Source organism: Aptenodytes forsteri, unplaced genomic scaffold, assembly GCF_000699145.1.
Source record: "Aptenodytes forsteri isolate BGI_AS27 unplaced genomic scaffold, ASM69914v1 Scaffold155, whole genome shotgun sequence".
In the NCBI taxonomy this organism is placed as follows: Eukaryota; Metazoa; Chordata; class Aves; order Sphenisciformes; family Spheniscidae; genus Aptenodytes; species Aptenodytes forsteri.
Window position 1 is genome coordinate 9,044,551 of NW_008794446.1, and position 20,294 is coordinate 9,064,844.

At 37.2% G+C, this 20,294-nt stretch overlaps 1 protein-coding gene across 1 annotated transcript in view; it reads left to right on the plus strand.

The window, feature by feature from the left end:
• MIPEP (mitochondrial intermediate peptidase) overlaps window positions 1–19,975 on the plus strand; it is an 82,196-nt gene extending 62,221 nt beyond the window's left edge. The window contains exons 17-19 of the mRNA XM_009290288.1: window positions 9,873–9,994; window positions 10,764–10,837; window positions 19,726–19,975. Of these exons, the coding sequence (XP_009288563.1) occupies window positions 9,873–9,994; window positions 10,764–10,837; window positions 19,726–19,820 (291 nt within the window). The 3' untranslated portion in view covers window positions 19,821–19,975. The remainder of the gene's footprint in view (window positions 1–9,872; window positions 9,995–10,763; window positions 10,838–19,725) is intronic.
• Window positions 19,976–20,294: the final 319 nt, after the last annotated feature.

Genomic DNA, 20,294 nt, shown 5'->3' on the forward strand with positions numbered 1-20,294 from the left:
GAGGGGCAACCTCATTGCTCTCTACAGCTTCCTGAGGAGAGGAAGTGGAGACAAAGGTGCTGATCTCTTCTCCCTGGTATCCAGTGATAGGACACATGGGAATGGTTCAAAGCTGTGCCAGGGAGGTTCAGAGTTGACATTAGGAAGCATTTCTTTACTGAGAGGGTGGTCAAACACTGGCACAGGCTTCCTAGAGAGGTGGTCGATGCCCCAAGCCTGTCAGTGTTTAAGAGGCATTTGGGCAATGCCCTTAATAACATGCTTTAACTTTTGGTCAGCCCTGAAGTGGTCAGGCAGTTGGACTAGATGGGCGTTGTATGTCCCTTCCAACTGAAATAGTCTATTCTATTCTAGTTTGCATTAGGAAAGCAATTAAATACATAAGTATTTAAAGAACTATAAATGTCAAAAGAGCATGCTTTTATTCATGGGATGCTGTTAAAGAAAATCATATCTGTTTTTTTAATATATTTTAGTATTTGATGTTGGGGACTTAGCAGTGGGTAGTGTTGTGTCCTGTAGTAGGTGTCTACCTCTTAAAAAGATGTAGAAAAACTGGAAGAATACAAAGAAGCAGTTTTGGAAAAATAATAGGTTTGGAAACATGACCTATGAGGAAAGTTGAGGAAATTGAGTTTATTTGGCTAGCAAAGAGAAAATTATGTGGGCACAGTTGGGTATGTTCTGGTATGGAAAATCTTTATGAAAAAATACAGTTGGCATTGAGACTGTGATCATTTGTTTCTTATGAGTGAGCAGATAGTAGGAGGAAAAAAATGGTTTAATTTACAGCAAATGTGATTATGGTTAGTACCTAATCTTTTAAACTCGTCAGTGTTTCCCCTTGTTTGTTGAAGAAGGAAGCAGACACCCAGTAGGTCTAGGATCTCCCTTATAGGGAGTTTTAAAGAAACCACTGTTGTAGATCAGAGAGACATAAATTTCATAGTAAAGGCAGAGTGCCTTCATAGAAGATTGCTTTTCCATTTTTTCTCTCTCTTCACTTACTCGAAGAGGCACTGATGTTGCTCATATTCCACTTTTTGGAGTGTTTTGAAGAGAGATGAAGTCATACATCATTACTCAACCTCTTGAAGTTTGTGTAACCCCTTCAAAGTGATTTTTTACCTTGCCATGTTGGAAACCAAAGTTATTTACATAAAGTTCAAATCCCTGGATTAGTTTTCATATGAGCCTTCTTAGAAGTACTATAAAATCAAGTTAAAATCAAGAGTCTGGGTCCAAGGAAAAGATTAATAAAGGAGTACACAGTGAACTCTGGGGAAGTGATAGTGCTATAAATAATTAATAGCTAAAAGCCATTTCAAAAAGATTGGTGCCCTGCTGAGGTCAGTATTAAAGTAGATGCTGGGACTTTGAAAAGCTTTTAAAGTCACCCTTCAAGGTTTGTTTAGGTTTCTGTCTTTCTGGAGTTGAGTTCATTTTATGATAAAGAAAATGCTGATAGCAAATACTGTGAAGACTTGTTTTTCAGTGGTAACATGACACTATTCACTGGGCAACTATCTACAGCAGCCGAGTGGTTACAGATATCATAAGATATGAAGCACTTTTAAGGAAATTCTTTTTGCATTTGTTAGCCCCATGAAACTCAAACATACTTTAGCGATAGTATTTACCATGTAGTAGAGCATTTTAAGGAACAGTGCAGGAAGTAGTTGCATACATCTTCTGGAAACATTTTGAAATAGCTATATGTGCTTTAGATATATCTTTTTATATATATATGTGTGTGTATATATATATATATAAAAACCACCACAGATTTTAGTTTTATATAATTCTGTTCACACAGCTCATGTCCTTTTTTTTTTCACCAGGATTGCAGTACTGGAGCTGTATTTGATGGTGATAGATATGACTGAATGTATCATTGCCATAAACACAGGCTAGAGGGCCTGAAATGAAATGCTCTTCAAATGTAGTGGGAGATTGTCCTTTCTATTAAAAGCTGGCAGTCAGAACAGAAAAGAACAAGAGAGAGGAACTATTATCACCCTCACTTAATAGGAGGTGGCAGTTAGACTGAGAGGGGAAAAAAAGTAGTTTCTTCAAGTTCATAGTGCAGTTTGTGGCAGATTCAGGATTAGAATCATGATCCCCTAAATCCCTGTCTGGAATGGCTCTGGCAAAAGATAGTAAATGAGCATTACTGTAAATAGTAGCTATTTCATCTTCCAGTGTAGGTACAGGTAATTTACATTATTACGTTGTACTGGCAATTATATTTTGCAGTTACAACGTTGCTTAAGATATTTCATGTTTTTTGTAAGAGCTTACCTTAAGCAGCATTCATGAGGTTTGTTTTAAAAAGAATAGGTCAATACTTAAAATCAGGTTTAATTGGTAAAGTAGAATAAAAGCCTTGGGCTTCAGTGTGAGCCTGTACCCAAAGGAAACCGTGACGATCTGATTCTAGTTATCTCAGGCTTATGAATCTTTAAAGCTTAGGCAGTAATAGAAATTATTAATTGGTAATAGAATGGTATGTGTGTTGCATGTGTATGTATCTGTGTGTAGAGTTATGTGTTACAACATGAAGGACTTGTTTGGAAATTGTCTGATTGCGTATTTCTTATATTTTACTTTAAGACTAGTTATAATGTTTACAAGTAACGCTGTCTCTCAACTTGTCCAAATAAGGTCAGTCAAAGGACACAATATAGAATCAGTTTTCATATCTCTGTGTGTTTTAATGCAAGTTTTAAGAGTTGTGGAGCAATGCAGATCATACATACATCTTTCTGATGTCGGTATTCTTTATCTCCCATGTCCCCCTTCCCCCAGTCCCTTTGTGGGGAGGAGAGAAGAGGGTGAAGAGTAAATATTTTTAAATGATTTTGCTATAAGCAGCTCAAATGCATTAATAGTTTACAAATAAAAATGAAATATTTTTCTTTAAGTAATTCAAAGACCATATGGTACATATCTAGAATCACCTAAGTGGTTAATTGCATGTTAAATTCCTTTCCTCTTCCCTAGTGTAAACAACTGCAAAAATATTTACATTCCCTGCCTTGCTAGATTTATTTATCATTTTATAATAAAAACACAGAAGTGTTATAAATTGAAATCTTAATCTCTTGCTTGACTCACTTTCTAAAATGTCAGCGGTGTCTCTGGGTTGGTTTACTTTGTGCACTCTCCCACTCCTAACACAGAAATGCACGACACTGAAAAACAGAAGAGTATTGATGTTAAGCAAGTTAGGGGCGCAGCGCAAGATGTGGTTTCTTGAAATTAGCTTTCTGTTATCCTAAACAAGATTAGAAACTGCAGCAAAGGAAGTGGCTTTAAAGCTCTTTATTGGATTTTTTTATTATTGTGAAACTCCAGAATGATGGTGATGTAATTCTATAAAACTTAGAGGGGCTCAGGCCAAAAATATGGAAAGTAAGTTGATCGAGCAAGCCGCTACATACCTATGGAGAGAGTTGTTTCTGCCAGTCAGTGAGTGCTCTAGCTTTTCCCCAGAGGTGTCTACTGGCACAAACAGTTTGCAAACTCTGCACTCCAAAACTCATTAAACTGTTTCTTCAAGTGAGAATGAATTGAGGACGTCTGCAAAGCATGCGGTAAGCTTATGTAACAAACTAATACAATAAGGAAAAAAATTCTGTGTTTTGTTTTAGAACAGAAGAGTGAATTCTTTAAGTTGCAAAGCGTATGTGAAAATCCTTTTCTCGTTTCGTAAAGGAAATGAGTAGTTTAAACAGAAAAGTGGGAGAATAAATTTTGCTGTGTGACAGTTTGGCGTCCCTAAAATAAGCGCACCCAGCAGCAGAGCTTGAGCTTCAGAGCCTGGCAGCCACAGCCTGGGCTTCTGCTAGCAGTGCTGGGCTGCTCGCTCCCGTTACTGTGCAGGGGCGAGAAAAAAAAGAGCCTTACCAGGAAGCTTCTCAGCTTGTCTAACTGCAGGCTCAGTTCTTTTGGGAAAGAGAACATAGAAGAGGTTCAGAGAAGGGCATTTAATTCACGTAGATTAGCACACTAATTCTGGGAGTCACTCTAATGTATGAATGAGACTGAAATTTTCTGTACGTGATGACTGGATGTTGTTGCAGTTCAGTGCTGTGAAATCTCCTGAGTATCTTCTTTGAATTTTGAGAAAAGTGATCTTGAACTTCCATCTGGGACAGAATATGGATGTCAAGAGCATGAAAATGCAAAGTGAAGTCAAAGGAAAAAAGTGAGACCAGACCTGGTCATCAGATAATAGTGTCTTTCCTTTTGCTAAAAGCATTTTTTCCCTCTGATATTTTAAAATGATGCCTGTGCAGCTAGTACATCAGAACAGGAAAATTGCTAAGCTAAATGTGGAGCAAGTCTCTGATCTGCACCCCACAGTAAATTTATCATTTTTCTCTGCTGAAAAGTGGCCTCATAGTTCTTGACCTGTAACTTGCCGCTCTCTGTGTCCCACCTCCAGCTCCTGCTGTATGAGTGGCTGACACAGTGCCAAGAAAAGATTGCCTGTGCTAACTTTCAGTGTGCCTGTTTGCATGCCAGAGCGGTGTTGTCCTGGAGTTCCACTAGCCCTGATAAACCTTGGTCTCAGCAGAGGGAAATAGCCTGTACTGATTTCTATGCTAATTGCCGTTCTCTTCTGGCTCCCAAGTTACCGGAGCCTGGAGCTTCTTCCTGACTCTCAGGAGTTTTCTACCCGTGCTGATAGCTAAGTTCAAGGGCATTAGGAGCAATAATATCAAGTTAGTGCCAGACCCAGGGGATCTCCACCCAGTAGCCCCTGAAGGAGATAGGTTGGCTGCTCCTCTATTTGGTTTCCTGCCAGAATAAGAATTTAATTAAGAAGGGGGAGGGCACCAAATATCATCTCCATCAAATATTGTTCCTTGTGGAAACTATTCAACAACTTGCTCATTGATGTAATTACTGTAGCACACATTTTGTAATTAGAAGACTTAAATGATGAAAATACTTCTCTTAATTTAGTGTTGGGTCTTTTCAGGTTCTCACTTGTGTTTTTTGTCTTAAGATGCAAAGCAAAATGGACTTGAATATGCTTTGAAGTAACTGAAGTCACAGCAGAAACTGTTGGAAGAGTATTTTGAAAAGTCCAAGCACTAGCCAAGAACTTCTGTAGGTTATTTTTTTCTTTCCAAAAGATGTAGTAGGATTTTGTAGCACTGATTCCATGTAATTAGGGGAGCTCCATGGAACAATGATTACCCACACTCAAACAAAAGCTAGGTTAGTATATATTAAGGTACCTGTAGTTTTTTTCTTTCAGTTTTGTCTTTTTAGAATCACATCTAAATTTTTATATCAGATTGTTTGTGTGATAATCTTAACATTTCTAAATTTATAATTCAAATAATTGAATCCTAAATTACTTTATGTAGTCTTCAAAACAGTTTCGTTTAACTGATCCTACTGTATTGTTAAAATGAATGAAATGGCTTAACTTTTAAATAGAAGATAGGATTTGTAGTAAATTATTCAAATTTCTCCTAGAGCCGCTTAAATTTTATATAGAAGTTGTAGTAAATTATTCAAATTTCTCCTAGAGCAGTAGTCCTATCCTCTCCAAAGATAACAGGATAAATACTTCTGTCCTCTAACTATAAAGGAAGCCTATGTGACTAGTTTGGGCAAAACATCTAGTTTAAGGTAGCTAAAGTAAAATGAACTGACTCTTACCCTAAGAATGTATCCTACAAGGACTTTTTAAAAAATTCCTGATAAGGTGTAAGTATACAAAAGTATCGGTGAGGTATTTTTGTTTGTTACAGAAAGCCATTGCACATGGAATTTTGGAAATCTTTCAGACATGGTTATAAGAGAAGATTGATAATGTTGGTGGAAAAAAGGCCCCTTTAATAACTGCAGTGGATCAGTTGCACACCTTTATTTCAGTCTGTTGTGTTGGATAAAAAGCAGGCATGAACATGACCTGTGGATGGCATATTATCATAACCATGGGCTATGCTGTAAAATGCACTGTTTTATAAACTCCTGGAATGGGTTCATGGAACATTTTGAATTAGGTGATTACTCAGAGTCTTCATTAACTTTCTAGCTGTTTACCAAAAATATAACATTTAATAAGGAGAGTGCCCTAGTTCTACAAATCTAGCCTTTACCCTTTCCAAAAGGGAAATGGATATGTCTTTTTTTTTTTTTTTTTAACATGGAGAAATTGTTCAGCATTGGAAATAACACAAGAAATCAAGTCACTTGGCATGTATACCTAATTTTATTAAAATGGATTTTTATGTAAAAAGGTGAACCATTTAGTTTTAAATACATTTGCAGTGGTGTGTTTATTTTTTATCGATCATAGAACTTTTTAAAGGAGTATTAGCCTATGTATTCTTGGGCTTTTCGAACATTTTATTGCCTAGATCATAATCTCATCTGTATAAAGTAGGAAGAGTGTTTTAATGCAGACAGATAGCTCCTTGTGAATTAGGGTAGAGGATGTGTCTTAATGTTTAAATATTTGGACAGGTAGCAAAGTCCAGTTTTGGAAAGTTAATTGCTAGGACAGCACAGAATCAGAAAATGTACTTGAGTAATGTAATAGGTACTGGGTAATGGTGAAATATTGAAGATTGGGAGTTCCTGATCAGAAACTTTGGGTGAGGACTGAGAAAAAAAGTAGTGACAGGGAATGATGACGTGCTAGTTATTCATACTCTAGAGTGGGGAAAATCTGTACTGGTTTAAAAAAAAAAATTAAAATCAAATATAGGCTTCAAACTTCACTGGGGAATAACAGTGTTTACAATCAGATTTCCTTGGCTGCTGTTTGCAGTATGAAAACAATCTTAGTTGCAGTATGCCTTTGAGGATGGTAGTCATCTTATATAACTTGAGCTATCTAAAAGTATGTTCCTTATGTATTTCGATGAAGGAAGAGAGAGTCATCTATACCTTATCTGTCTTAGGCATCTATCTTAAGATGGATTGACTCATCCTCTATTTTTGTTTCCTTTTTTGGAGACTGTCCTGTTGCCAATGAATTTTTGAATTCTCAACTTCATCATATTTGAGAGTCTCCCCAAATGCAGGGAGAGAGACGGGCAGTGTCTTTCCTTGGTCTTTCTATATCCTTTCCTTTGCTCTTTTGAAAGGAAGCAATGTGAAGTTTCTTACTGAAGTATATTAGCAAAGACCAGGTCAAACAAAATGTCTTACATTTGAACAGAGCATACTGAGGCCTGTTTTAGGTGCAGACTCTGAAACAAGCTTTTAGTCTTGGACAGATTGCTGAGAAGATGTTCTTTTCTCCTTGTTTACTTGTGATAGAGAGTTTCAACAAACCTGATGAATAGAATAGTTGATCATCCTAGAAGTGCAGATGAGCTGTTGTATGTGCAGACCGGGAAATGCAGGAGCATTTGATGTGAACAATGTAATCTGAGCTGTTGAGGAAGACATACTGTCCTAGTTACAGCTTATATGATGCATTAAAATAATTCATTTCTGATGGGAGAGATGGAAATATTGTTCCCTATGTCAAGCTCATAGAAATTACTTTTGTTTGTAGCAGAAAAAGCAACTTGGATTTTTCACTGAAATGATCTATTTGGAAATGGTTTGAATTTCTGAGTATGTGAAACCAATTCATCAGTAAAGCTTTCCACATTCCTGAGAGAGTTGTACTTTCAAGTTGAAACTTTTAATCCTAACTTTGAAAACTTACTGTACAATAAAATAAAAACTGACATGTTTTCCTGCTCAGTCTTCTAAAAATGTAGGCACTCTGATCTGTTTCAAAATGTGCTTTTAGTTTAGTGATTATGGTTATAATTAAGGGACTAGTTAGAAAAACTGTAGCTATAAAGTATAAACATGGCAACCACAATACTTTTCAGAGCAAACTGGAGAATCTGTATCCAAGCTGAATGTTTTTACATACTTGCATTACAATGAGATACAGTACAGTTGGTGTTTACCTTAAAGAAAAGAAAAAAAAAGTTAATCATTCTTCAGAATTTGCATCATGCATCAAGACCCACAGGAAAATTGAAGACTGGAGGCATTTTTTCATCTCCTCTAACTTTGCTGCTCCTACTTTAAACTAGTTTTGTAGGCTACCAGTAGAGGGTAGGTTGCTCACCCATGGCAAATTCCATCTGTTTTGGACACCTGTCAGGGTGGAGATAACTATCTTGCTAAAAGTAGTTTTTGAATGGCTGAATTACAGCTAACATTGAGAACTTTATTTGTAGGTGTTGCTCAGAAATGGGAGCTAACAACTGTTTCTCATCAGCTGTTCACAGTGATCTAGAGTATAGGCCACTGTTTGCTACCTTTTTTAAGGTAAAAAGACTGATTAAAAGCCAAATACTTTCTTTTTCCACCTTCTCAGTTGGTCTTTTTTTTTAACATACACATACATCTCTGACTTGGTTAATGGAGAATAAGGTGATGATCAGCACTTTCTTGAATAAAGAAACAGTTTATTTCAGCTGTCAAAAATCAGGAGATTGTTACAGTGTGATAAAGAATCACAGTCAAAGATAAATAGTTCTGGAAAACTGCTAATGCCCCTTCACTTTTCTGTTTGGCTGCCTCAGAATTTCAGCCATTGACTCTAGGATAAAAACAAGCATCTGACAACCCATGGATTTAAATTTAAAACATCTGTTATACTACTTTATTGTTTATCTTCTAGTTCCTCTTTAAAACTGTTTTCTATAGTACCTACAAAAATCTTGACAACAGTCATATCACAAGAATGTTAAGAGCTTCAACTTTGGATAGGAGGACAAATAAGATATGGAACTTGTCTCCTCTTTGGTTTCCTCAGAGAGCCGAAAGGGCAGAGTAAGTTTCTCACTCTTTCATCTATACATTCATCCATCTTCAGTTCAAAACGTATGCCCAAATCTGTTGGGAAACAATGTCTTTTCAGCTTGGACCTGCTTGCCTTTCCACGTTGCACCAGAGAGGTGATGAAATCTTCATCCTTGGAGATACTGAGACTTTAGACAGAGCCCTGAGAAACCTCATCAAAGTTGGCTCTGCTTTGAGCAAAGGTTGGACCAGATGACCTTTGGAGGTCTCTCCCAATTTAAATTACTCTGTTACAGTCAGGGAAATAAAAAAAAAGTATTTTTATTTCTATGAAAGTAAGGCTGATACTTGATTTTCTCTGCTAAGAAAACAGAAGTAAACAGTCAACACCGAACAGCATTAAAAAAAGAGTCCACCATTACTGGAATGAGTCATAAAGCCAAGAAACAATACATAAATGAATAACAATATAATTACAGATGATAATCTGCTATATATATGCATTTTAAAATGTGCAAACAAATCTGTGAACAATGACATTGCATGTGGATGTGATTTGTCTACCTCTGAGTTTTTTTGGCATGTGGGAAGCTGTATTTTTTTTACAGTATTAAATGCAAGTAGCTATTATCACTTTGTTTGTGGCAAAAGTTTATAGATTGAACTTTCCCAAGTGTGACACTGCACTTATCCACATGGAAAATGATAAAATTTGGTGTTACTTGTAATAAGGTAATTGTGGTTTTCTTTCAAGACCAGTAGAACAAATTATTATCAAATATGAATACATTTTTTGACTGCTTGTTTTTCTTTCCTTCTGGCCCTCTTTATGTATAATTTCAATTGTGATGATCAGTCTATTGGATACACAGTATTTAGGTTGAAAAATGCTTCCTATAATAAAGGATGTGTTCATTCTGGGATTTCTGGTGGTGGTTGGTTTTTTCTTTTTTCTTTTTTTTTTTTTTAACTGTTTGTTATTAATAGTATCAGATATCTTCCATCATACTTCAGAAAATGCCGAAAAATTTAAAGGATTTAAAAGATTACTTTTGTTCTGGTTTTTGTTTGTTTTCTCCTACCAGGCCTGGCAGCTGCGATTCAGTCATCTTGTGGGCTACGGTGCCAAATATTACTCCTACCTCATGTCGAGGGCTGTTGCCTCCATGGTGTGGAAACAGTGTTTTGCTCAGGACCCGTTTGATAGGTAAAAACAGAGAAAATATTAAGTAGAATGAAGTGTCATGCTGCTTGCTTCTGGAAAACATGAAACAAATGGGGCCACGTAGGTTGATGGGCTTTTTTAATGACAATTAGTTTTTAGCCGCCTTCTTGATTTTTAAGAGGATTACAAAACAGGAAATAACCACAGGTATAAAGTGTACTTCAGGACATGTTCATTGGTGCAAAAAAATTCGTGTCGATGTTTTAAAATACAGGTGTGCCAGTTGGGAGGCACTGAAATCCATATTTAGATGTAATTAGAGAGCTTGATTTTCATAGATGCCTAATTACTTGTAATTTTCTATTCAAATCAAAGCAACTGTTAGTGTTAAACAAGCTTCATGTCACCAACTTCAAAGCTAAGTATAGCTATCCTACTCATTTTCCTTTCTGAAATTAAAAAGTAAATTGTGAGATCACAAATTGTAAGTGTTCTTATACCTTAGGTGAATGTTCAGAGCATTGTAACAGAGCGACTTTTCCCCTTGGAGCAATGAAGGCTGAAATGTTGTTCGCAAATTAACTTCTATAAACACTGACACACATTCATACGTATAAAATTTGTCTAGTTCAGTTACTCATAGCATAATTTTAAATGTAATTTGAATTTGAGGAGTCAACATGGAATCAAGGCAGTCATTGTGGAAGATTGCATTTGATCTCTGAGTTCTGTAGAGGTCCTAGAAGCAAATCATGACTGAAAGCTGAACGGATTGTGTTTGCACATGGCTCTAACATCTGTGTTTCTCCAGGGCAATGGGTGAGCGTTATCGTAGAGAGATGCTGGCACACGGCGGTGGAAAAGAGCCCATACTTATGGTTCAAGGTAGAAAAAAATTAGAACTGTTTTATTCCCTTGCTCAAGGAAGAAATAATTTAACTGCATTTCCCAATTTGGTCTTTTTAGCTTAATTATGATTTTTGTTGGATTTATTAAAGAAAACTTGTTCTTTTCTTTAGTTAAGTGGACTGGTCATCAACTTTGTGTCATGGTCAGTAGAACTCCTTGCGATACACAGAATAAAAAACACATGGATAGTTGGGGTAAAATGTTGGAAGGGGTTGTATTACAAGGCTGTCTAAAGAATTCAGAATAAGAGTATCACATACTTGAAGGAAGGTAGATGATGCCATTTTTGGATACAAAAAATTAGTAACTTTTACATACGTGGAATTCATAATAGATCTGATTATTTTGTATACAAGAATTTGAACTTGTTTTGGACACGTCATTTTAGCATCATCAAAATAGCTTTGGTTATATCAGTACTTTGAGTATACATTCTCATGAAATGGAATTCTGAAGACTGTAATAAAGAAACATGGTTCATTATTCTCAATACCATATTTGCCTTTTGAATCTGGAAAATAACTTAAAAATCAATCATGGCGATAGCAAAAATAATATACTTCATGTATTAAAAAAAATAATGTCAGGAGAATGAAACAAGTTTGAAATGAAACTGCTGACTTTATCCCAAGTCTATCAATGAGATCAGGATAAAGACTTTCCTCTGTAATGTTGCAGTATTCAAACTAAACATTTTTGCATTAGTGTCGCTGTTCCTGATATGAGCACTCAGTAAGTACTTCATCTAATGGGACACCTTTCAATTTGCTCTGAAATTCTTAATATTAAGGATGAATATTAATTCATTTGCCTTTGTTCACTCCAGTTTAGTAGACTAGAAGTTGTGGGGGGGGTTCCTACAGATAAGGAAGACAGTGATAATGTGTCTGTATTTCATCATGAGATTGGCACAGTTTCATAACTAGAACATTTCAGTTCTTTGACCCATCTGTTTATATTTGAGGCCATAACCTCTGCTCTCCTTAGACTCATCATATATTAAGCAACTATATATTCTCTAGATTAGTCTATTTATATTTCTGATCTACAGGGTTACTTTTCATTCAGCATGACCTTGCAAACTTGCCTTTCTTTACTGTTCGTGAAGAGTCTATGTTTGTAACCTCAAAAAAACGTAGCCCAAAATTGTGGATTAAATAGTTGCAAGACAGGAATCTTTACAAGCAAATCCAATTATTATATTGTAAGTCATACAGTAGAGAAATAAAGAATGTTTTTAACCACCAGTTACGCTTATAATATTTTCTATTTCTGGGATGTATTTTTAATTTTACTGAGCATGGAATCTTCCTGGAATGTCCTAGAGGCTATGTTGAAGCTCCTGGCAGTGTGCTCCCTTGAATTAAATATTATTTGAATGAAGTTTGCAAAATTCATCTGTGCATGGGCTTATATAAAATCTATGGAAGTACAACTGGCTTTTCCCCTTGCATGTGAGAGAACACAGTGGAACATGGTACAATCAGTTTGGGGTTGAGAGTATGCATCAGATATTTTGGATAAAACTTGCTACTGAAAGTAATCTGAAAAAGTGGCATCATAGTCCAGGAAATTCCAAGTTTATTTTAAGTTTAAAGGAAATCCAAAAGATTAAGTCTGGTAAGGTACAGTGAAAGTACACAAACAAATTTAACTCTTGTAATGCAGTAATTAGATGTTTTAGGCATTTCAATATTCATAGTCCTCATGCTTATAGTCCTCGGTTCATTTAGTGCAGATAGTTCATCGGTGAGTTGTCAGGGCCAATGGTGAATAATGAAGAGGCGACAGCTATGCAGCCTGGGGTTTGAAGAAGAGAGCAAGCTATGTTTAAGGAATAGCTGTGCATACTGCAGGGCAGGGAACTTGACGTTAATGGTAGAATAATGGGATCTTTTATGATGTGACCAAAAAATCTGTGTATAAAAGATACACAGTTTGATTTTTAATTTTTTTCTTTAAATCAATAAATCCAAAAAAACACTAAACAGAACTGTGTGTTACTTTAAGGTCAGTAACTGTAGTGCACCTTCTGGTGTGTTTGTTCACGTGTAATAGGAGAACCAGACAGCAGTAACTCCTCTGTGTCAGCATTAGCATGAGTGATACTGGTGATAAGGGCACAGACTATGATTTACAAAAAATGGCAGAAGTTTTCAAGACGTTTTCACAGAATTACAGACTCATAGAATAGTTGAGGTTGGAAGGGAGCTCTGGAGGTCATCTAGTCCAACCCCCTTGCTCAAGCAGGACCACCTAGAGCTGGCTGCCCAGGACCATGTCCAGATGGCTTTTGAATATCTCCAAGGAGTGAGGCTCCACAGCCTCCCTGAACAACCTGTGCCAGTGCTTGGTCACCCTCATAGGGAAAAAGTGTTTCCTAATGTTCAGAGGGAACCTCCTATGTTTCAGCCTGTGCCCATTGCCTCTGGTCCTGTCACTGGGCACCACTGACAAGAGCCTGGCTCTGTCTTCTTTGCACCCTCCCTTCAGGTATTGATACTCATTAATAAGATCCCCCTGAGCCTTCTCTTCTCTAGGCTGAACAGTCCCAGCTCTCTCAACCTTTCATTATAGGAGCGATCCTCCAGTCCCTCAATCATCTTAGTGGGCCTTTGTTGGATTCTCTCCAGTATGTCCATGTCTCTCTTTGTACTGAGGAGCCCAGCACGGGACACAGCACTCCAGGTGTGGCCTTACCAGGGCTGAGTAGAGGGGAAGGATCACCTCCCTCAGCCTGCTGCCAGTACTTTGCCTAATGCAGCCCAGGATGCCATTCACCTTTTTTACAGCAAGGGCTCATGTTCAACTTGGTGTCCACCAGGATCCCCAGGTCCTTTTCATCCAAACTGCTTTCTTGCTGGGTGGTCCCCAGCATATACTGGTGCCTGGGGTTGTTCCTCCCCAGGTGCAGGACTTTGTACTTCTCTTTGTTGAACTCTGCCCCATCATCCAGATCATTAATGAAGATGTTAAACAGGACTAGACCCAGTATTGACCCCTGGGGTACACCACTAGTTACTGGCCTCCAGCTAGACTTTGTGGCACTGATCACCTCCGGGCCCAGCCATTCAGCCAGTTTTTAATCCACCTCACTGTCTGATCATCCAGCCTGTACATCAACAGCTTCTCTGTGAGGATCCTATGGGAGACTGTCAAAATCCTTGCTGAAGTCCAGGTAGACAATATCCACGGCTGCCCCCTCATCTACCAGGCCAGTTGTTTAATCATATAAGGTTATCGAGTTGGTTAAGCATGACTTGCCCTTGGTGAATCCATGCTGACTATTCCTGATTATTTTTTTTGTTGTTTGTGAGCCTGGAAATGGTTTCCAGGATTAGCTGCCCCACCCCCTAGCGACTGAGGTGAGACTAACCAGCCTGTAGTTCTCTGGGTTCTCCTTCTTGCCCTTCTTGAAGATAGGAGTAACATTTGTTTTTCTCCAGTCTTTTGGCACTTCTCCCAGTGGCCATGATTGATCAAAGATTACCGAGAGTCACCTTGCAATGCCATCTGCCAGCTGCCTCAGCACTCAGAATCCCATCAGGGCCTGTGGGCTTATGTATGTCCAGATTGCTTAAGTGTTCCCTGATCCGATCCTCTTTCACCAAGGGTACATCTTCCTTGCTTCAGATTATCGCACTGGCCACTCTTATGTTCTGAATTTCACTTTTATACCCTGAATTTCTTTAATATTACTTTAAACAGAAAGTTTAGAAGATATTCAAGATAATAAAAAGAACCAGAATTCATCAGCAGATTCCTTGCCTGTGCATATTGTAATGTTCATCTGTAGACAGTACAAAACTTAAACAACCATGCCTGAATGACTCCCTGAAAAACGAAATTGAGGTGACTCAGGTCTTTTGACAAGTTAATAATTTGATTGTTTGTTTGGAATTATTTGAGGTTAAATCATAGAACACACATGATGGAAAAGTTTATTTTATGTTTATACGTAATTGCTCTGTATTTATTACAAAAATTGAGAATTCAAGGAGAAAAGTAGGAACAGTTATTGTTCTTTAATTTGTTTAGGTTCAATCAGCTTCTGACTCCTTTTGCTGCATTTTTTTCCTTTTCATTATGGATGTTCCAGAATACTTTATTTCCATCTTTTGTTGGTTTTCATCAGTTGCAAAACTGTGCTCCCATAGCAGATGACCAAACAGATTCCTGATAAAAGACAGATTCCACCAAACTTAAAAGCTTGTTGATTTTACTCTTCTTCGGGGAAACAGTCCAGATTCTGTGCTCACTAGTGCCGTATTTCAAAAACCTTACATTCCGTAGGTTGTTATTTCAGGCATTTTTTTATATAAAGAAATGCGCTTGTACAAGTCTGACTTCTGGATGCACATATGTAGCCTCACCCTTGAAGTGCTTCCGTATCTCATTGTGAAGTTAGCCATATTCGTTGACTTTGATAACAGATAACTTCACAAGCACATTTCATTTATACAGTTTCTTTGTTATGATTTTCTTCTCAGAAGCTATCTATTGTCTTTCTTTTGTGTTTGGATATCACCCTGGCTTTTCATCTTTCTCCCACATGATTCCATAGATGTACTGATTAGGGAAGATAAAGGATCTGACCTGCCATCCAGTGGAGTTACTGACAAGATTCCTGTTTGGACTAGCCTTTAATTAGAAAACACAATATACTTTTTTGTTGTTATTGTTTGGACTTGATTCTCTTGGCATTTGTTTCCATTTAAAAAAAAAACAAAACACAAAGGCTTTATGAAATCTTTTTTAACATTTTCTGAAGTGACCCCTTTTACCCCTTTGATAATCTCCAAAACACAGAACTAGTCACAAATATGGATAGTAGGAGCAATTAAAAAATGAGTGAACAATGCTTTGTCCCAGAGGCTTGCTTTTTTTTTTTCCTTAGAGAGGAAATACAGTTTGAGAAGAACTTGATTCCCCTGTCACTTTGGGTTGGCCACATGGCTCTTTCAGACCCTCTCCTTGCTAGGACTATATGGCATTAGGGATTCCAATTTCCTTTGAAGATATGTAACCCAGGTGTCCCTTCCAGGTCCAGTTGTGTGCTGGTTGCAGGTCTGAACAAGATTCAGGTGTGCACCATCCCTCCTTCTCTCCCTTGGCACTCCCTGACTGGAAAGAAACCCAGGTGCATAGGCAGAAAGTGAATTGCAGTGTGAAAAGTACTGGGTTGGATGATCTGGAACTGAGAGCATGGAACACATCCTGGAGTGCACTTCTCCTGCAGTTTTGATGCAGTCACATTGCCCTTTGGGTCTCTGAAGAAGTCCTCGTGCAAAATACATGCGAAGTTGTGTTCTTGATTTGCTAATGCTGTATTATATTGCAGACAGACATACTCGGCTGTGTGCATGCATGGTAATCAAACCAACTGAATCTCTGAATAAACAAGCATTTGCTCCAATGCAGTTTGAAAATTTGTTTTTCCATGCCTCAAATTGTACTTCGTGGAATAATTATGATTTGAAGAGGCTATAAAAATCTTCAGATAATGATTGTATGGCTCTTTGAAAGTATAAGAAATATGCATAAATCCTAAAAGGGGATGTGAATGGCAACATATGTTAACTCAAACTACACGGACACAAAATAATTAGTGTTCCAAAGGGGCAGAGGCCAAATTTTGCCACAGGCTTTATTCTTCTCCCAATTTTCAGTGATTGTAGGTTATAGCTAGCCATCTCTCAAAAGGGTGTGGTTAACCACAGTGCTGTAATGTGAAAGAAAACTTCAAAGCAGAGAAGATAAGCTATGCAGTTGCCTTAGGCTTGGGAGAGACTGAGCTGAAATAGGAGTTGGGCTGAACGTATAAAATACACTCCTAGATTTTAAAACTGCAACCATCAGACCTTGTGGACATCTTACTAAATCATTTAGACTGAAGTGCTGAGTACTTACAATATATCAAAGCTGATCTTGCTTTGATATATTTTAATGGCATTTAAAGGGAGACATGACCATTCTTAACACATCTGTGTAGAGTAAGAGGTTAGAACATGGAAATACCATCAGTGTCTGTTTCTTTTGGAGTTGTCTACTCTAAAATCTGTAGTTATTTATTTCATAAGGGCATGTTCATTTTACTACAGTAGGAGTTCTTCAGCAATGACCTCAGTTACTCTTCATCCTTCCTTTGCAAAAGCAAATTCTGCTAGTGTCTGCTTTTGATGTCAGTGATGGGAAAATAGCAATGCCGTAGACCACTAATGCAAGAAATCTGAAATCTGTATTATCAAAAGTTGAAACTACTGGGTAGGAGGTAATTTTACATCACTATTGCCAGAATGATTTTGAATTCTCCTACATATTTAAAACAAACCATGTGGAGTCTCAATGAATGCAATTTGTAACAAGTTTTGAGTGAGATTTGGTAAGACTGTATTCAGCTGCACTAACATACATCCAAGTGTACTGTAGTTAATTATGTTTCTTTTATTCATTTTGTAATATCCAGGGTTGGAATGTTTTTGTTATGATTTGCCATTTTTATGTAAGAGGGAAATTAAATCTGCTTGAAGATAATCCCCACATCAGTCTCTTCCCCCTAATCAGTATACTGTTAGCTTTTCTTCTTTTGGAACTTATTGATAATCATGGTTTTAAGAATTGTCCACAGCAGAATAAATTTTAGTGTGTCAAAAGAATTGGCTAAACATCATCCAGGCTGGCTGTTTTTTATAAAGTCAGTATTGGAAGGGGGGTTTTGTATTTTGGGGCTTGGGGAGTGGTGGTTGTGTTTATTATGGCCATCTTTACTGTCTCTGCAGCATTAGTCATCCCTCTGTATTGATATCTGATAGAAAAGGGCACATTGGCTATAGAAAAATGGTTCTTTTATAGAGCCATATCTTAAAAATTGGAAGGAAGGAATAATTTCACCAACTTGAGATTTTTATACCTGAGCTAGTCATCCAGGTTTCCTTTCTGGGATACAGGGAAAAGTAGGTTCTTCATAGGCACAACTCATCTCATCATAAAGTAGACCTCTGAAAAAGGTCAGATAAGTGGCACCCGTGAAGATCTTCCTACTGTCCAGTCTCTAGAAATAGAGCCAGTTAATTCAGATGTAAATGTCTGAGGCAAAATGAGGCCAAAAAAAGGCAAAATTAATTGCAGTGTTGGGACTGGACTGCTCCAACTGAGTTTAAGATGTAGTCATGCATGACAGTACATGTTCCGGTGGTCTGCCATCCGTGTCACCTTCTTAAGGCATTCTCTCCACTTCTGAGAAAACTGCAGGAAAATAATACAAGTTTAAACTGGAATTTTTCCAAGGTTGTTAGGGAGCAAATGCACATGTTCCCCAGCCAGCCCACTCAGGAACCTGAGAGGGAGTCTTCAAGAGGCCATGGCTCTCTGGGGAGGTTAGATTAGTAGCTGGTATCTGGACACATCTGTTTATATAGCATATAGCAAGCCATTTTTTATTGTGAACTAGAAGTAATTCCACAGCAATTTTACTAACGTTAGAGTAGACGACAAGTTTACCAAGTATTTGGAAATACTAATTCTGTTCTCTTTCATTTCGAAAATAGCTTGATACAAACTTCATTTAACAGCATTTCAGTCAACCTATATATAGTATGAGATTTGTTTTCCTTCCTTTTAGTGCCCAGTATTAATCTACTGGGTCACGGCAGTTTGTGTTGACACTTGCAACGTGTTTAAATCAGATTGAAATGGATTCTGTGAGTTCTTAGCAAGAAAATTCTTTTTGGTTGCTCACACAAAATTACCTTGAGCTTGTCTGTTTCCTGGTGGGTTTTGACTCATTGTGTTATACTAAAAGATTCCGGTCTTTTAGCAGCATGGAATTATAATTTTCACTGAAAGCAAATATTGTTGAGGATGTAAAAGAATATAAAATTATGTTCAGTAGGTACACTGATCAGAAAGGGTAGAACAAGGTTATATTTACATTGGCAGTTGTCAGAAAGAACAGATCACTTCAAAGAAGTACAAAGATTAAATTTTACATTATTTGGCAGCTGTACTGTTTTTTTTCTGGTATAAGTAATGCAGTAAATTTCTATATATAATCTTGAAAATGTTAATAACAGTGAAAAGACCAACATTAATGTAATGTTTAGTACAAAGAAACATCTGAAAATAATTTACAGGATATGCTTTCTAAAAACTGGGATTCTGTGGAGGAAGGTGTGAGATTTTTAGCTGGTCTGCTTATAGAATTACCTGACAAAGTACTTGAGCATGATTCTTCATTATGCTAATTTCCCTGTCTGTTATTCTGTAGCCATATGCTACAGCTAATGTATGCACTACTTAAAATTCTTAAAAGGTAAGTCCTGGTACTGTAAAAAGCAAAACTAAAACTGCAGTGCACTGAATATGCATTTGTTTGGGTATGTTTCCTGCCTTGTGATACATTTTAGAGGTATTTGTATTTTAACTACTAAATTAAATGCTTTTCAGGTGTGTAACACTTTGAGAAAATAGTTGTTTTTTCTGGCTCTGTCATACCTGAGACTCGGCAGATAAGGATTTAGATACCCCCTCAATCGCTGATTTATTCCAGTCATTTGGAAATTACTGAGTCTATGGTTACATTGCTTTAAAATGAATATAATTCCTGGCTTAAGCAAGATTTGTAATGATAAAAATCAGTTCACAGTCTTGAAACTTGTCAATTCTGTGATAACGTGTAACAGGTAGCTTGAAGAAATTAAATAATCCCTATGCACTATAACTGCATTTATTTCTTGACAAAGAAACGTGATAGCTGTTTCTGTCATATTGTGACATTGAAAGTTAGTTAGCAATAACCATTATTATTGACAAAGCTTTCAAGTTCGTAGTATTCTTGCTAAGAGTCTGTTGTCTTGATTTTATAGGTATGCTGCAGAAATCGCCTTCAGTTGAAGATTTTGTGGATGCCCTCGTTTCAGACTTAGACCACGACTTCGAAACGTTTATCATGGACTCATAAAAATGTTCAACAGAACTGAATTATTTTATGGAAGATTGCATACATCTTAATAATTGTGGGTAAAATATTGTTGTGACTGGTTTTGCTACTTGGTGAACACTTGTAAGAGTTTGAATATTCATGTTGGTGGAACAGTAATAAATAATTTCATTGGATCACCCGGTTTCATTTATGAAGATGATGGCTTTCCGTTGCATAGGAGCTTAAGCATGGAATTTGAGAGAACAAATCCTCTAGCATGTACTGTTAGAAAATTTGATCTTGTAGGAACAGCTGGCTAAGTGGGAATTGAACTCATCCTCAGGGTGGGTGGATTGGTATGAATGGTCTTTTGGTATGCACATTGGATTCGGTATTAGGACATACCTGTCAAGTGTCAAGACCCAGAACTGTTTGCATGGGTCTTTTTCACATGCTCATGGATATTCTTTAAACTTGTTTAACCCTATTGCTTGCAGGAGTTCTGCATTGGGG